At 46.2% G+C, this 15,547-nt stretch overlaps 1 protein-coding gene across 2 annotated transcripts in view; it reads right to left on the bottom strand.

Moving 5' to 3' along the window:
* The window catches only part of dna2 (DNA replication helicase/nuclease 2), a 75,747-nt gene extending 60,764 nt beyond the window's left edge, over nt 1-14,983 (bottom strand). For both annotated transcript variants that reach the window (XM_078565844.1, XM_078565845.1), the window contains exons 1-5: nt 14,905-14,983; nt 12,358-13,628; nt 6,529-6,702; nt 1,791-1,974; nt 999-1,147 (exon numbers count right to left, since the gene is read on the bottom strand). In XM_078565844.1, the coding sequence (XP_078421970.1) occupies nt 999-1,147; nt 1,791-1,974; nt 6,529-6,702; nt 12,358-13,628; nt 14,905-14,934 (1,808 nt within the window). In that variant the 5' untranslated portion in view covers nt 14,935-14,983. The remainder of the gene's footprint in view (nt 1-998; nt 1,148-1,790; nt 1,975-6,528; nt 6,703-12,357; nt 13,629-14,904) is intronic.
* Nucleotides 14,984-15,547: the final 564 nt, after the last annotated feature.

Genomic DNA, 15,547 nt, shown 5'->3' with positions numbered 1-15,547 from the left:
ATGGAGTACTGCTTCATCAGCCGAGAGGAGGGAGGGAATGGTAGCCCATGTTTGACTTGATGCCATGAGACTTCATGGGGCCCAGATTCAATGTTGAGGACTCCTAGGGCAACTCACTCCCAACTGTATACCACTGTGTCGCCACCTCTGCTGGGTCTGTCCTGCCGGTGGGACAGGACATGCTAAGGGATGGTGATGGTGGTGTCTGGGACATTATCTGTAATGTCTGATTGCATGAGGATGACTTTGTAAGGCTGTTGCTTGACTAGTCTGTGAGACAGCTCTCCCAATTTTGGCACAAGCCCCCAGATGTTAGTAAGGAGGACTTTGCAGGGTCGTCAGGGCTGAGTTTGCCATTGTTGTTTCCTGTGCCTAGGTCTATGCCAAATAATCCATCCGGTTTAATCCCTTATTGACTTGTTTTTAGCAATGTGATACAACTGAGGGCAGTTAAGAGTCAACCTAATTGCTGTGGGGCTGGAGCTACATGTAGACCAGACCAGCTAAGGACAGCAGATTTCCTTCCCTGAAGGACACTAATGAATTGGATGGGTTTGTACGACAATTGACATGGTTTCATGGTCATCATCATTAGACTTTTAATGCCAGATATTCCATTGAATTCAAATTCCACCATCCTGGTGGTTATTCAACTGTGAAGGGCCTCACAATTCAGCTTTATCTGATTTTCAGCTCACATGATCTTTAAAGCTGATGTACTAATCAGGAGGGAACCTGGTCATTTTTCTCTCTTCTACACTCAGAGAAAGAGGATGCTTGTAATAACTTGTCTGCTGCCGTGGGTGAGAGTAGTTCAACAGACTAAAAACTAGACTCGCACACTGGTGCATCAGCTGGAGTGATATCCTCATCCACTCAGCCAAGGAAGAAAGCTGCATTTCACAATTAAGGTCACAGATATTAAAACCATTTCTAAGTTCTCCAGCTGGTAAAACATTTCCACTAAAACCAAAAGAGGTAAGAAAAACGCTGCTTACATCTCTCCCAAGTACTTTTGGGCATAGATTGTTTGAGAGGTTATTTCTTCCAGCGCTTTCTGTGTAAACCTGTTGTTCATTGCTGCTTTTTGAAAGATCTCATGAACCAAAGTGCCAACCAGCATCTGTCTCGTTCCCTTTTCACAGGCCTTGAAAACAAAAACAAGGAATAAAAATATTCATCAAAAAAATGCAGAAAGGTCCATTACTCAGAGCACACATAAGCTGATCTGCACAACACTATCAGATGTTACAATTTAATGAAACATTCCCTGACTTCAAGCTCTGGGTGTGTGTGGAGGAATGTGGAGATACACAGCTCAATCACTGACATTCCAACTGCTCATTAAGGACTGAGTTATGGTACTACAGTAACCATGACAATCAAAATCACAAGACACAATGCAAGCAGAAAATAAATTTGCAGTGGACAAAGATGTGGAAATTTACAGAAAGGGGGATAGCTTCTGAGGGCTGGATAAATGGGAATTTTATACAAACCGGGATAGTGTCTGGGGGTTGAGAGATAGAAATTTATAGATGCATGGACACTATCCCAGGGTTGGGAATTTAAAGAAAGAGATACTTTCTCAGGGTTGGGAGAACGGGGAATTCATAGAAAGAGGCAGAGTGTCCATGTATTGGGAATTTCTAGAAACAGGGATAGTGTCCAAGATTTGGGATCATGGAGTGTGCTGGGCATAACTGAAGTGCACATAAGTGCAGTAATGGTACATGGGCCGAATACTCATTGCACATTTCCTCAAGAGGGAGACGGTTTCTAAATCTCACCTTAAATCTCTCATTCAGCACAGCCCTGCGCATACACCGAATGCTGTTTGCAATGCTAGTCCCAGAAATAAGGTGGTCTGGGCTCACAACCAGGTACCCAGCTTCCTTGCTTATTACCCAGGTATCCAAGTGCTTCTCGCCTTCAACATGAACCGTATCTCCAACTTTGACTTCAACAGTGTCCCTGAAATGGATAACAGAGTTTCTCCAAGTATATCTAAATTCACTCAACAGCTGCAACAACTTATGTTTATATAGCATCTTTAATATAATGTCCCAAGGCATTTCACAGGACCATTACAAAGCAAAATTGGACATGGAGCCACATAAGTCACCATAGAGTAACTGACCCAAAGCTTAGTCAGAGAGGTAGGTTTTAAGGAGCATCTTGAAGGAAGGAAGCAAGGTAAAAAGATGTTCCAAGTTTAGGGCCTAGGCAGCTGAAGGCGCCCTCCACCCTTGATGGAGCAAATAAAATCAGAGAAGCTCAAGCGCCCAGGATTAGATGAGTGCTGATATTCTGGAGGAGATAACAGGGGAGGGGGCAAGGGAATGAAGAATTTGAAAATGAGGATGAAAGTTTTAAAAATCAAGGCGTTACCTGACCAGGAGCCAATGCAGATCAATGAGTACAAGGTGATAGGTGAACAGGACTAGGTGAGTCAGAAACGGGCAGCAGAGTTTTGGAGTTCCAAGTCTACATGGGGTAGAATGTGGGAAATCAGCCTTGGAACAGTAAAGTCTAGAGATGAGGGGTGAAAGTCAGGCAATGTTACAGGGATGGAAATAGATGGTCTCGGTATTAGCACAGAAACCCATCTCGTGATCAACTATGACACCAAGGTTGTGGACAGCCTGGTTTAGTCTAATTCAGTTGCCAGGGAGAGCGATGGAGTCGGTAGCGAGGGAATGGACCAAAGATGATGGCTTAAGTCTTTCAAGTATTTAATTGGGACAAAATTTTGCTCATTCTGTACTAGATGTCAGGTATGTATTCTATTAATTTAGAAACAGTACAGGAGTCAACAGAGGTGGTGGTGAGGTTGAGCTGGATGCCATCAGTGTGCAAGTGAAAACTAATGCTGTGCTTTTAGATGATGTCACTGAGGGGCAGATTGCAGATGAGAATAGGAGGCAGCCAAGGATAGGTTCTTGGGGGACACCAGAGGTAATGGTACAGGAATTTTAAGAGAAGCCATTGCAAGTGACACACTGGCTACAAATAGGTAGGAATGGAACCAGGCAATTGTAAGTCCTCCCAGCTGGATGCAGTAGAGAGGCATTGGAAGAGGATTGCATGATCACTATGTCAAAGGGATCGTTTCCCTTTGTCACACTCTCAGGATGTCACATAGGATAGCTGAATCATGGAGTATTAAGGTTTATGGAAGTAATTCAAATACACAAGCAAAATACTGTAAAAATACTGTCAACAAAAAGCAGAAAATGTTGGAAATACTGAGCAGGTTATGCAGCATTTGCGGAGAGAGAAGCAAGAGTTAATGTTTCAGGTTTATTTTTTTATTCAGTTCCGGGATCTGGGCATCACTGCATTTATTGCCCATCCCTAATTGCCCTTGAGATAGGGGTGGTGAGCTGCCTTCTTGAACTGCTGCAATCGATATGGTGTAGGTACTCCCACAGTGCTGTTAGGAAGGGAGTTCCAGGATTTTGACCCAGCAACAGTGAAGGAACAGCAATATATTTCCAAGTCAGGATGATGAGTGGCTTGGAGGGGAACTTCCAGGTGGTGATGTTCCCATGTGTGTGCTACCCTTGCCTTTCTAGATGGTTTAGAAGATGCTGCCTAAGGAGCCTTGGTAAGTTTCTGCAGTGCATCTTGTAGATAGTACACACTGCTGCCACTGTTCGTCAGTGGTGGAGGGAGTGAATGTTTGTGGATGTGGTGCCAATCAAGCGGGCTGCTTTGTCCTGGACGGTGTCAAGCTTCTTGGGTGTTGTGGGAACTGCACTCATCCAGGCAAGTGGAGAGTATTCCATCACACCCCTGACTTGTGCCTTGTAGATGATGGACAGGCTTTGAGGAGTCAGGTGATGAGTTACTCACTGCAGGACTCCTAACCTCTGACCTTGTAGCCAATGTTTATATGGCTAGTCCAGTTCAGTTTCTGGTCAATGGTAACCCCCAGGATGTTGATAGTGGGGGATTCAGTGATGGTAATGCCATTGAATGTCAAGGGAAATTTGGTTAGATTCTCTCTTTTTGGAGATGGTCATTGCCTGGCACTTATGTGGAATGTTACTTGCCACTTGTCAGCCCAAGCCTGGATATTGTCAGATCTTGCTACACTTGGACATGGACTGCTTCAGCTTCTGAGGAGTCACGGATGGTGCTAACATTGTGTAACTGTGCATCCCCACTTCTGACCTTATGATTGAAGGCCATTGACCTTTTGTCAGAGCTTGTGAAACATCAACTCCATTTCTCTCTCCAGACCTGCTGCCTGAACAGCTGAATGTTTCCAGCAGTTCCTGTATTTAGCTCATAGAATCAAAGAATGGTTACAGCATATAAGAAAACTATTCAGTCCATTATATCCTTGCCAGCTAAATTTGCTTCATCACATAAGGGACTTGAAACCACAATTCCTGGCTTAGGAGGCCAGTGGGGTGGTGAAAAAGGCATTTGGGACACTAGCCTTTCTCAATCGAGGCATAGATTACAAAAGTAGGGAGGTCATGTTGGAGTTGTATAGAACCTTGGTGAGGCCACAGCTGGAGTACTGTGTGCAGTTCTGGTCGCCACATTATAGGAAGGATGTGATTGCACTGGAGAGGGTGCAGAGGAGATTCACCAGGATGTTGCCTGGGATGAAACATTTAAGTTATGAAGAGAGGTTGGATAGACTTGGGTTGTTTTCGTTGGAGCAGAGAAAAACTGAGGGGCGACCTGATCGGTGTACAAGATTATGAGGGGCATGGACAGGGTGGACAGGAAGCAGCTGTTCCCTTAGTTGAAGGGTCAGTCTTGAGGGGACACAAGTTCAAGGTGAGGCGCAGAAGGTTTAGGGGGGGATGAGGGGAAAAACTTTTTTTATCCAGAGGGTGGTGACGGTCTGGAATGCGCTGCCTGGGAGGGTGGTGGAGGCGGGTTGCCTCACATCCTTTAAAAAGTACCTGGATGAGCACTTGGCACATCATAACATTCAAGGCTATGGGCCAAGTGCTGGTAAATGGGATTAGGTAAGTAGGTCAGGTGTTTCTCACGTGTCAGTGCAGACTCGATGGGCCAAAGGGCCTCTTCTGCACTGAGAGATTCTGTGATACTTTATTTATTAGGCCATTGATCGGTATAATTTCGGAATAATCTCTTATGGTCAGTCATCTTGTGGTTGTGGTTCTGGTCTGGCAACCCAAAGATCATCAGTTCACAGAACAACTTGTCATTTGTGAGCCAGCACAAGGAAAATGATCATAAAAGATTGTAAAATCTCAACATACTCACTGATGGCCTTCAAGATTTGTCTATATCGGAGATATATCTGATGCCAGGCCCATTCAATTCTCTCAGGGCAACTCAGACTGCTAGTAAATACAGCCTTTAGCAGTGCCACTCAAAGAAACTCCACATGTAGCAATATTTAAGAGGTTCATCTTAATCTGATTTATCTCTTTGCCTCTCAACCCCTCCATCTTGTCAATCCTACTCAAACACTCAAAGTGAGAGAGAGGAGTAAAGTATGTTTTCCATAGGACACCCTGCCTTCCCAGTATCATCCACTTCCCAAGAACTGTGAAAGTGGACAGAATGAAATGAATTCAAAGTGGTGTATATAAAGTTAATGAAAGCAAGCAGAGAAAGAGATAGATGAAAATTGAGGGCTTTAATGTGTGAACACTGAAAGATAGCAGGCTCTGGGACTGACTATGGAGATCTCAGACACAGGCCTGAATTCCATCACCATTGAAATGTCTGCATCTCTAACAGCGACCCAGGAGCAAAGCATTCCAAGGGGCTACGACTTACTAAAGGTTAGTGAGAAACAAGACATCCCACCAGCAACATGACATCATGTGCAGTGAATCCTCTCTCACCTGCATCACAGGTAGCTTTTGTGTAGTTGGGCCTCAGGTTTATCATAACATTTTAGCGCTGATTTGTAGAACATTCTCTTTTACCCACACTACATAACTGGTGACTCTCACTTTTCTGATCTTGATAACCTTTAGGTGACTGGTGACAGCATTCTGTAAACGGTGATCATTTGCCCAACCGGTATCTCGTTAGGAGTCATATCACTTTTTTAACTCCTGGGCTTCTGCTGGGTTTACCTCAGAATTTAGTTTAAATCCCCACCTAATTCGAGCTCCTGATGCTAAATATTTGGGTCTTCTCATTCAAGAGTCATCCATCAATGAGGTAAAAGCACAAAACACCAGGTCGTTTTCCAAGTCTCCAGGTGCACAGAATTTGAACACAACAAACCAGCAAATATCACCAGCACAAATACAGCTGCTCAAGACTGACTTCCTCCGCCCAAAGTAAACATGAACGTGCCAGGGACTGTTCATACCTGTGACCTCCTGCATGAAGCAGCCTGGCATCTACTCAGGACTCTCACAGTAGAAACAAGTGAGCAGCAGGAATAAAGGGGAGCAGAGTTCCAAGCGTAACATCTGCTGTCTCAGCGGTTTCAGAGTGCATTCTACACAGCCGTTGCATGAAGACACAGAGAATGTGCATGTACAGAAGAGTGCAAAAGCTGCAGCTCCTTACCAATCATCTTTCAGAACACACTGCTCTGTGCCGATGCTGCTGCCAGTGCTTGTTTGGCTCGTTGTAATTGTCAAGTGTTTCTCTAGATCACCACTGGGGCTGAGGATTTCATTCACCGTCACCACCTGGAATCGGCCTTTGCAGAACGTTACACCATCACCTAAACACTTCTTACTGATGGTGAAAATAAGGAGAAAGACAATTATGTACAATTTTAATTACACTGGTGAAAAATCTCACCCAATTCCATATTCCACAACCAGTCATCATACTTCATCAGAAATCAGAAGGGCAGCTCTTCGGGTGGCCCATTGGGTAAATACATGAAACAGTGGAACACAGACAAGGAAGAGAAGCACCAGTTCCCGCACCGGGCTGCAAAGAGTAAGACCATACATAGGCTACTTCAACAACTCTGGGCTCGGATATCAGGGTTCCCATTCCAAATCAGTACCCAGTGATAGACAGGGCAGTTGTGTGGTTTAAGCTGTGACAACATACCAGAGACTCAGCAGCACCTCAAGGATTAATGCCTTCAGAAACAGGGGGGGAGGAAATACACCAAATAGATGAGAAGCTTAATGGGAATCCTCAAGACTGTCAAAAACACACCCCCAAGCACTAGAAGCACTCTTTAACCTCTCAAATTACATTTTTGCCACGACCTGTTAGAATAGTTTGAAGTGATCCAAGTGATCCCATTATGCTTTGCTTTAGCATTTTAGGCAGTTAGAGTATGTTGTGAAAATACTGAAGTTTTAAAATAATACCTCAATAAAGGAACTAGTTTCTATGAAATCCACAACCTAACGTGCAAGGCTATACTGCTCGGGCTTGGCATGATGCTGAACTCTTCTTCCACCGTCTTCGTCTCCGTGCTCACTTCTTTGGGCAGGAGTCCTCTCCCCGTTCAACGGATCCTTTTACCCACCTCCAATATTCTCCCTCCACTTGGACCCCTCCCTCTGGATTCTTACCTTCTCTTGATCTTTTCATTGAGAACTGTCGGCGTGACATTAGTCGTCTCAATTTCTCTGCTCCTCTCACCCATTCTAATCTGTCTCTCTCTGAACTCACTGCACTCCGTTCTCTCAGGTCCAACCCCAACATTGTCATCAAACCCGCTGACAAGGGTGGTACTGTTGTTGTCTGGCGCATTGACCTCTACCTCGCGGAGGCTGAGCGTCAACTCGCAGACGTTTCCTCCTACCTCTCCCTGGACCATGACCCCACCACAGAACATCAAGCCATTGTTTCCAGGACTGTCACTGACCTCATCTCCTCTGGAGATCTTCCTCCCACAGCTTCCAACTTGATAGTCGCCCAACCTCGGACGGCCCGCTTCTACCTCCTACCCAAAATCCACAAACAGAACTGTCCTGGCAGACCGATCGTGTCAGCCTGTTCCTGCCCCACGGAACTCATTTCTCGTTATCTTGACTCCCTTCTCTCTCCCCTTGTCCAGTCCCTTCCCACCCACATCCGTGATTCCTCTGACACCTTACGTCACATCAACAATTTCCAGTTCCCTGGCCCCAACCGCTTCCTCTTCACCATGGATGTCCAATCCCTCTACACCTCCATCCCCCACCAGGATGGTCTGAGGGCCCTTAGCTTCTTCCTTGAACAGAGGCCCCAACAATCCCCATCCACCACTACTCTCCTCCGTCTGGCTGAACTTGTTCTCACACTGAACAATTTCTCCTTTAACTCCTCTCACTTCCTCCAAATAAAAGGTGTGGCTATGGGTACCCGCATGGGCCCCAGCTATGCCTGTCTCTTTATGGGGTATGTGGAACATTCCTTGTTCCAGTCCTACTCCGGCCCCCTCCCACAACTCTTTCTCCGGTACGTCGATGATTACTTCGGTGCTGCTTCATGCTCTCGTCGGGACCTGGAAAAATTTATTAATTTTGCTTCCAATCTCCACCCCTCCATCATCTTCACATGGTCCATCTCTGACACTTCTCTTCCCTTCCTTGACCTCTCTGTCTCAATTTCTGATGATAGACTGTCCACCAATATCCATTACAAGCCTACCGACTCCCACAGCTACCTCGACTACAGCTCCTCACACCCCGCTTCCTGTAAAGACTCCATCCCATTCTCTCAGTTCCTTCGCCTCCGTCGCATCTGTTCTGATGACGCTACCTTCAAAAACAGCTCCTCTGACATGTCCTCCTTCTTCTTTAACCGAGGTTTTCCATCCACGGTCGTTGACAGGGCCCTCAACCGTGTCCGGCCCATATCCCGCGCATCCTCCCTCACGCCTTCTCCTCCTTCCCAGAAACATGATAGGGTCCCCCTTGTCCTCACTTATCACCCCACCAGCCTCCACATTCAAAGGATCATCCTCCGCCATTTCCGCCAACTCCAGCATGATGCCACCACCAAACACATCTTCCCTTCACCCTTGACGGCATTCCGTATGGATCGTTCCCTCCGGGACACCCTGGTCCACTCCTCCATCACCCCCTACTCCTCAACCCCCACTTATGGCACCTCCCCATGCCCACGCAGAAGATGCAACACCTGCCCCTTCACTTCCTCTCTCCTCACCGTCCAAGGGCCCAAACACTCCTTTCAAGTGAAGCAGCATTTCACTTGCATTTCCCCTAACTTAGTCTACTGCATTCGTTGCTCCCAATGCGGTCTCCTCTACATTGGAGAGACCAAACACAAACTGGGCGACCGTTTTGCGGAACACCTGCGGTCTGTCCGCAAGAAAGACCCAAGCCTCCCTGTTGCTTGCCATTTTAACACTCCACCCTGTTCTCTTGCCAACATGTCTGTCCTTGGCTTGCTGCATTGTTCCAGTGAAGCCCAACGCAAACTGGAGGAACAGCACCTCATCTTCCGACTAGGCACTTTACAGCCCTCCAGGCTGAATATTGAATTCAACAACTTTAGATCTTAAACTCTCCCTCCCCCCATCCCCACCCCGTTTCTTTCCCCACCACCCCCCCAGCTTTTTTTTTTCAATAATTTATATAGATTCTTCTTTCCGCACCTATTTCCATTATTTTTAAATCTAAAACTAAAACCTCTAGTCTTTCCACCCCACCCCCACTAGAGCTGTACTTTGAATATCCTGTCTTCCATTCTTAATTAGCACTTTTCTCAGACAAAGACCACCACCTTCAACACCTCTTTGACCTCTTTTGTCTGTGACATCTTTTGATTATCTGCTCATCTCCACAATCAACACACCACACCCTCAATGTGTCTCTTCCCACCCCCCCCACCCACCTTAAACCAATTTATATTTCTCCTTTCTTCTAACTATGCTCCAGTTCTGCCGAAGGGCCATGAAGGCTCGAAACGTTAACTGATTTCTTCTCCGCCGATGCTGCCAGACTTGCTGAGTTTTTCCAGGTAATTCTGTTTTTGCAAGGCTATACTGTTGCCTGGTATGATGCTAACATGTAAAGATGATGCACAGTAATAGGAGAGAGCAATAACAATTAGAAGGTAGCTTTTACAGCTCAGCCTGGTGTCAGCTAGGCAGAATACTGGTAAGTAGTTGCAGCCCTAAATAGTCAACCAGCATATTCCCCTCCGCCCACACCACCCCCGCACTAAAGTTAGAATCACCTCAGGGCAAAGGGGAGTCCACCGTAATAACAGTGATCCACAAAAGAGAACAAGTCTGATCCACTTTAATGTGAACTAGTGAAGGAAACAGGTTGCACTAATTGTTTACCTTTCATGTAATACTATACGTTATATAATAATTACAAGAATAGTTATGGATCAAGGAAACCACTTGGGCCTGTATTGTTATGGGATTAACAATGCTTTGTTGTGACCAGTGCCACAGGAAATCCAACAATTACAAAATGTGATTGCCAGTCAAAATGGTTTCTTCACACTCCCAGCATCTTTACATCTCTAGAGGAACCTCACCCTCCAGTCGCCCCAGGTTCCACAATATGGGAGAATGCTCAGCCTCCGTTCCTCCAGCACAGACTGAATCAGGAACACAGACTAACATCCGTCAAAGGTACCATCCTTTGGAAGCGACATTAAATCGAGAACCTGTCTGCCATCTCAGGTGGATGCCCCAATGCATAATAGGAAGGGGAGGAGAGTTCTCCTTGGTACAATATTTATTCTTTAACCAAACACAAAATGGACAGATGATCCAGTCTTTATCTTATTGCCGTTTGTTGGAGCTCTGTGCACAAATTGGCTGCTGCCTTTTCTAAAATTACTACATTCCATTGGCTGTGAAGTGCCTCAGGATGTACTGAGGTTCTATAGGGGCTATATAAATGCAAGTCTTTTTTTTCTGTTTCACATGACAGAGACACCCTGATTGGACAGCAAATGGCAAGACCTCGTACTGGGTCCCTTGCCATTCGAGGAATAGATCAAGTCTGAAATCTGCAGTAAGTGTCTGGCTTTAAGCAGCTTTGGCTCAGAGTCACTGAGTTGGAGGCCAAGCTACAGACATCAGGGAGGAGGATAGCTACTGGGCACTTTATCCCAGAAAGCAGTCACAACCCTTAGGCTCAGAACTTCTGATTTCATCAGTGGTCAGTGGCAGGGTATTCATTCTCAGCATGTGGGCTTCACTGGCCAGGTCAGCTTTATTGCTCATCTCTAGTTGCCCTGGACTGTGAGCAAGGCAGGTAAGGGGGTCAAGAAAGCAGAGTGGAGGAGCCTCAGCCCTGGCAATTGTCCAACAGGTTTAAGGTTCTTTCATCTTGTATGGATGAGAAGGGGAAGTCGCAGGATGGATGAGCAAACTGACCATGACGCCAGGGAAGCCATTCAAGCAGGGGAGTAAACAGAAATGTAGAGGTAGGAGGATACAGTAGGGTCAGGGGGATAGACACAGTTCTCTGCAACCATGAGCGAGGGTCCAGATGGCTGTGTTGCCTGCCCAGTGCCAGGGTTCAGGGCATCTTAGGGCTGGAGAGGAATTTGCAGTGGGAAGGGGAGGGTCTAGTTGTCATGGTCCACGTAGGTGCCAATGACATAGATAGAACAAGGAAAGAGATTTTGCTTAGGGGTTATGAGCAACTAGGGGCTAAATCAAAAATGAGAACCTCAAAGGTAATAATCTCTGGACTATTACCTGAGCCACAAGCAAATTGGTGTAGGATAAATAAGATTAGGGAGTTGAATGCATGGCTCAAAGACCGTTGTGGGAGAAATGGGTTTCAACTCATGGGCTACTGGCACCAGTGCTGGGGAAAGCAGGACAGTCTTCACCTGAACTATTCTGGGACCAGTGTTCTGGAGTGTTATATAATAGGGTGGTAGAGAGGGCTTTAAACTAAATAGTGGGGGGAAGGGATTAAGTGGGGGGAAATGTGATAAATTAAGGGAGAGGACAAGGCAATAGGGTAATGTAGCAATAGGAGAATGATATTCAGAGTGTGGCAAGAAGGGACAGAACACACAAATACAATAGTGCGTCAGCAGACAAGACCAGAGTTTGCAAAAGTAGTAAAAAGACAGAACTAAAGGCTCTGTTTCTGAGTGCGCAAACATTCACAACAAATTGGATGAATTGATCACACAAACAGAAATAAATATGTATGACCTGATAGCCATTACAGGGACACGGCTGCAAGATGACCAAGGCTGAAACCTAAATATTCAAGCGTACTTGACATTTCAGAGGAATTAAGGATGGCGTAAATACAATAGCATTGAAAGGAAGCCAGGATTATTGATGTAAAGTATAAAAGTAGAAAGCATATAAAACAGCAGAGTGAGTTACAGATGAGCCTAGCAATGGTGTGTTTGAGATTCAAGCAAGATCTTGAAATTGCAAATAAATCTGCACAAGTTAAGTGAGGTCATATATAGCTGTACCTCAAGGAACCCAACTTCTCTGCTGCATGACTGAAACTCTTTGATTCTTGAGGGTCATCTGATTGCTTCGCAGCGTTCGTGAGCTGGGTTTTGTTTGACGTACTAAAATGCAGGTCAGCCAGAAAAGACTCAATCTTTAAACCTCCTGTCACAGCACCTCTTTTGTCTTCCCCACATTCAGCATGTTGCTCTTCACACTCTGAATCAACACAGCTGGGGTTACTGCTCCCGTCGCGCTGGTCATACCCCACAGTTGTGCCTGAGATTTTCACAGCCTCCATCTCTCTTGTTGCCTTTAGCCAGGTTTCACCCATTGGCACTGTGGGTTGAACAAGATTCCAGTCTCCATCCCCTTTACTGCAGTTACTGTATTTATTTTTAGCTATCTGAACAAACACTGAATCACAACTTCCGTTCTGGGAATTTGCATACAGTTTATCTATTCTCTTGAAGGGATTTCTTAACAGAGCTTTGGATGTGGGCACCTGTAGGCTCCCCATCTGGTTCCTTGCAGTTACACAGAACTTTGAACCTTTAGATAAACAGTTTGGAGAAGAGGGTGACCTCAAAACACAACTTCCACATCGTCTTGTCTTCCCATTTTCCAGTTTTTCATTCACAGGTTTCTTCATAAAGTTACACAGCTGTGGCCCAGGAGGGGCCTGGTTAATAGCCATTAGACACTCCTGCAGAAGATGATCAGAAGAGCCCTGTGTGTCCTGGACCATTGGACCACCTACTTCCTTCATCAGGGTGGATTTCCACTTCTTCGATCTGGGCACCTCATCAGGGCTAGTTTCAGATCTCTTCCCAAACAGCCCAACGGGATAAATATTTTCACAATCTCGCAACGAATCCTTTCTCTTAGTCTTACCAGTAACACTGTATTGTCGAACTGGTTTCACATTTTCAGTGTTCAAGAAAAGCTTAACTTTAACTCTGGTACATTCCTTTGATTGGTTAAACCTGGAGCGACAAGTGTGGGAGATGGCAGGAGTCACCATACTGGACACCGGTAACTTGGATTGTACTGCAATTTCACTATCTGGTGTTTCAGGAACAATGAAAGTATCTGCTATGGCCACTGGAGATTCAGGAACCACTCCATTGTCAGGTAGCTTCAGAATGGATTCCATCCAATCCTCTTCACCATCATTGCTTTTCAAAAGACTGATAGTCACTGGGACGGTGCTGCAACGCCACTTTGTTTCACCTGTTCTACGGCCATGTCCAATTTCTGAAGGAGGTTTCTTCCCCACCAACAATGAAGACTATATCAAGAGAGGAAAAAAGTAATTTTCCATATTTTAATTGAAATAAACTAATTCAAGCATTAAGTGACAAAATATAATAAAATGCAATTAGACACATTCAGTGTTGTCCCAAAACAGAACAACACTCAATGATCATACCTGATCTATGAAACAGCCACTAGGTGATTGAGAGAATCACTGAACACAAATCACTGTCAATGACACCTGGCACAGGTGATTTAGGAACCGGAGCAGACCCTTTAGCCCCTCGAGTCTCTTCTAACATTCAATGAGATCATAGCGGATCTGTGACCTAACACCATATACCCACCTTTGCCCCATATCCTTTAATAGCCTTGGCTAATAGAATTTATTCATCTCAGTTCTAAAATTAATTGTTCTTGCACAAATTGCTACTTGTGGAACAGAGTTCCAAACTTACACCATTCTCTGCATGAGGAAGCATTTTTTAATTATCCTCCCGAGAGGCCTGCCTCTAATTTTTAGACAAATTTATCTAATTTATAGACAAACTTATCTAATTTTATGCACCCAAGTCCTGACTCCTCAATGAGCAGAAATAATTTCGCTATTTACTGTTATATTTCCCTTCATATCTTAAAAGCCTTAATCAAATAAACCTTTAACATTGAAAGTTTCAGAGAACACAACCTTAAGACGTTTAATCTATCCCTGTACCTTAAGGCTAGAAGTTCAGGTATCAATCTGGTAAACCTACATTGAATTGGCTAGAGCTACTCTGTCTTTCCTGAGGCATGCCGGTCAAAATTGCTCACGGTATTTGAGATGTGGCCAACCCAAGGTTTTGTATAGTTGAAGAGGTAAGGGGGAGCCGGGGGAGTGCAGAGGGTACTGGGGGGGGCGGGAAGGTGCAGAGGGTACTGGGGGAGCCGGGGGAGTGCAGAGGGTACTGGGGGAGCCGGGGGAGTGCAGAGGGTACTGGGGGGGGGGCGGGAAGGTGCAGAGGGTACTGGGGGAGCCGGGGGAGTGCAGAGGGTACTGGGGGAGCCGGGGGAGTGCAGAGGGTACTGGGGGGGGGCGGGGGAGTGCAGAGGGTACTGGAGGAGCCGGGGGAGTGCAGAGAGTACTGGGGGGAGCCGGGGGAGTGCAGAGGGTACGTGGGGGGGGGGGGGCGGGGTAGTGCAGAGGGTACTGGGGGGGAAAAGGGTATTGAGGGATTCGGGTAGGTATGGGGGTGTGCAGAGTTGAGAAGCTGAAGAGGCAGGCGCGTTCCCCTATTCAGGTGTTCCGGCTTCCATCACCGAAAACTCACCGGACAAGCCCGCCGCCCGCTCCGCAACATGGCGCCAAAAGACAACTATCGGGTGCGCTGCCAGGCCGCTCCCACTCCCAACAAACGTTGCGACAACCCCACCCACAATGTGACGCCGAGAAGGCAGTCAACTCAAGTTGCAAAGTAACGTAGGGGGCGGAGCTTCATGTCCCAGGGCGGAGCTACAGGCTCGACGGGCTTCGCGCTCGGGGCCTCTGGGACAGGGGGCGGGGCTAGTTGAGGGTCGGCGAGGCCGCGGTGTTTATTGACCCGGGTTCTCAGTTAAAAGTGAAATACTGCCGATGCTGGAAATCTGAAACAGACAGAGCTCTGAAGAAAGGTCATACGGACTCGAAATGTTAATTCTGTTTCTCTCTCCACAGATGCTGCCATACCTGCTGATTTTATTCAGCATTTTCTGTTTTTGTTCCTTGTTCTCTGTGGCCTGTTTCCGAAAGCTGCAGTCTCATCTGCTGCCAGTGCTACAGGCCCTGGTCTGGGTTTACATTCCCGCCCTGTTCACCCACCAACCAATCTAATCCTGAATGTTGTCCGTTTCTGCCCCAACCCTGAAGTGAATTCCACAGCCTCACTACTCTCTGTATGAAGAGGTTTACCAGGGCTAGCTCAGCTGGTAGCACTC

Source organism: Cetorhinus maximus, chromosome 20, assembly GCF_964194155.1.
Source record: "Cetorhinus maximus chromosome 20, sCetMax3.hap1.1, whole genome shotgun sequence".
NCBI lineage: Eukaryota > Metazoa > Chordata > Chondrichthyes > Lamniformes > Cetorhinidae > Cetorhinus > Cetorhinus maximus.
Note: the sequence above shows the minus strand (reverse complement) of the source record. Positions and strands in the feature narration are given on the sequence as shown.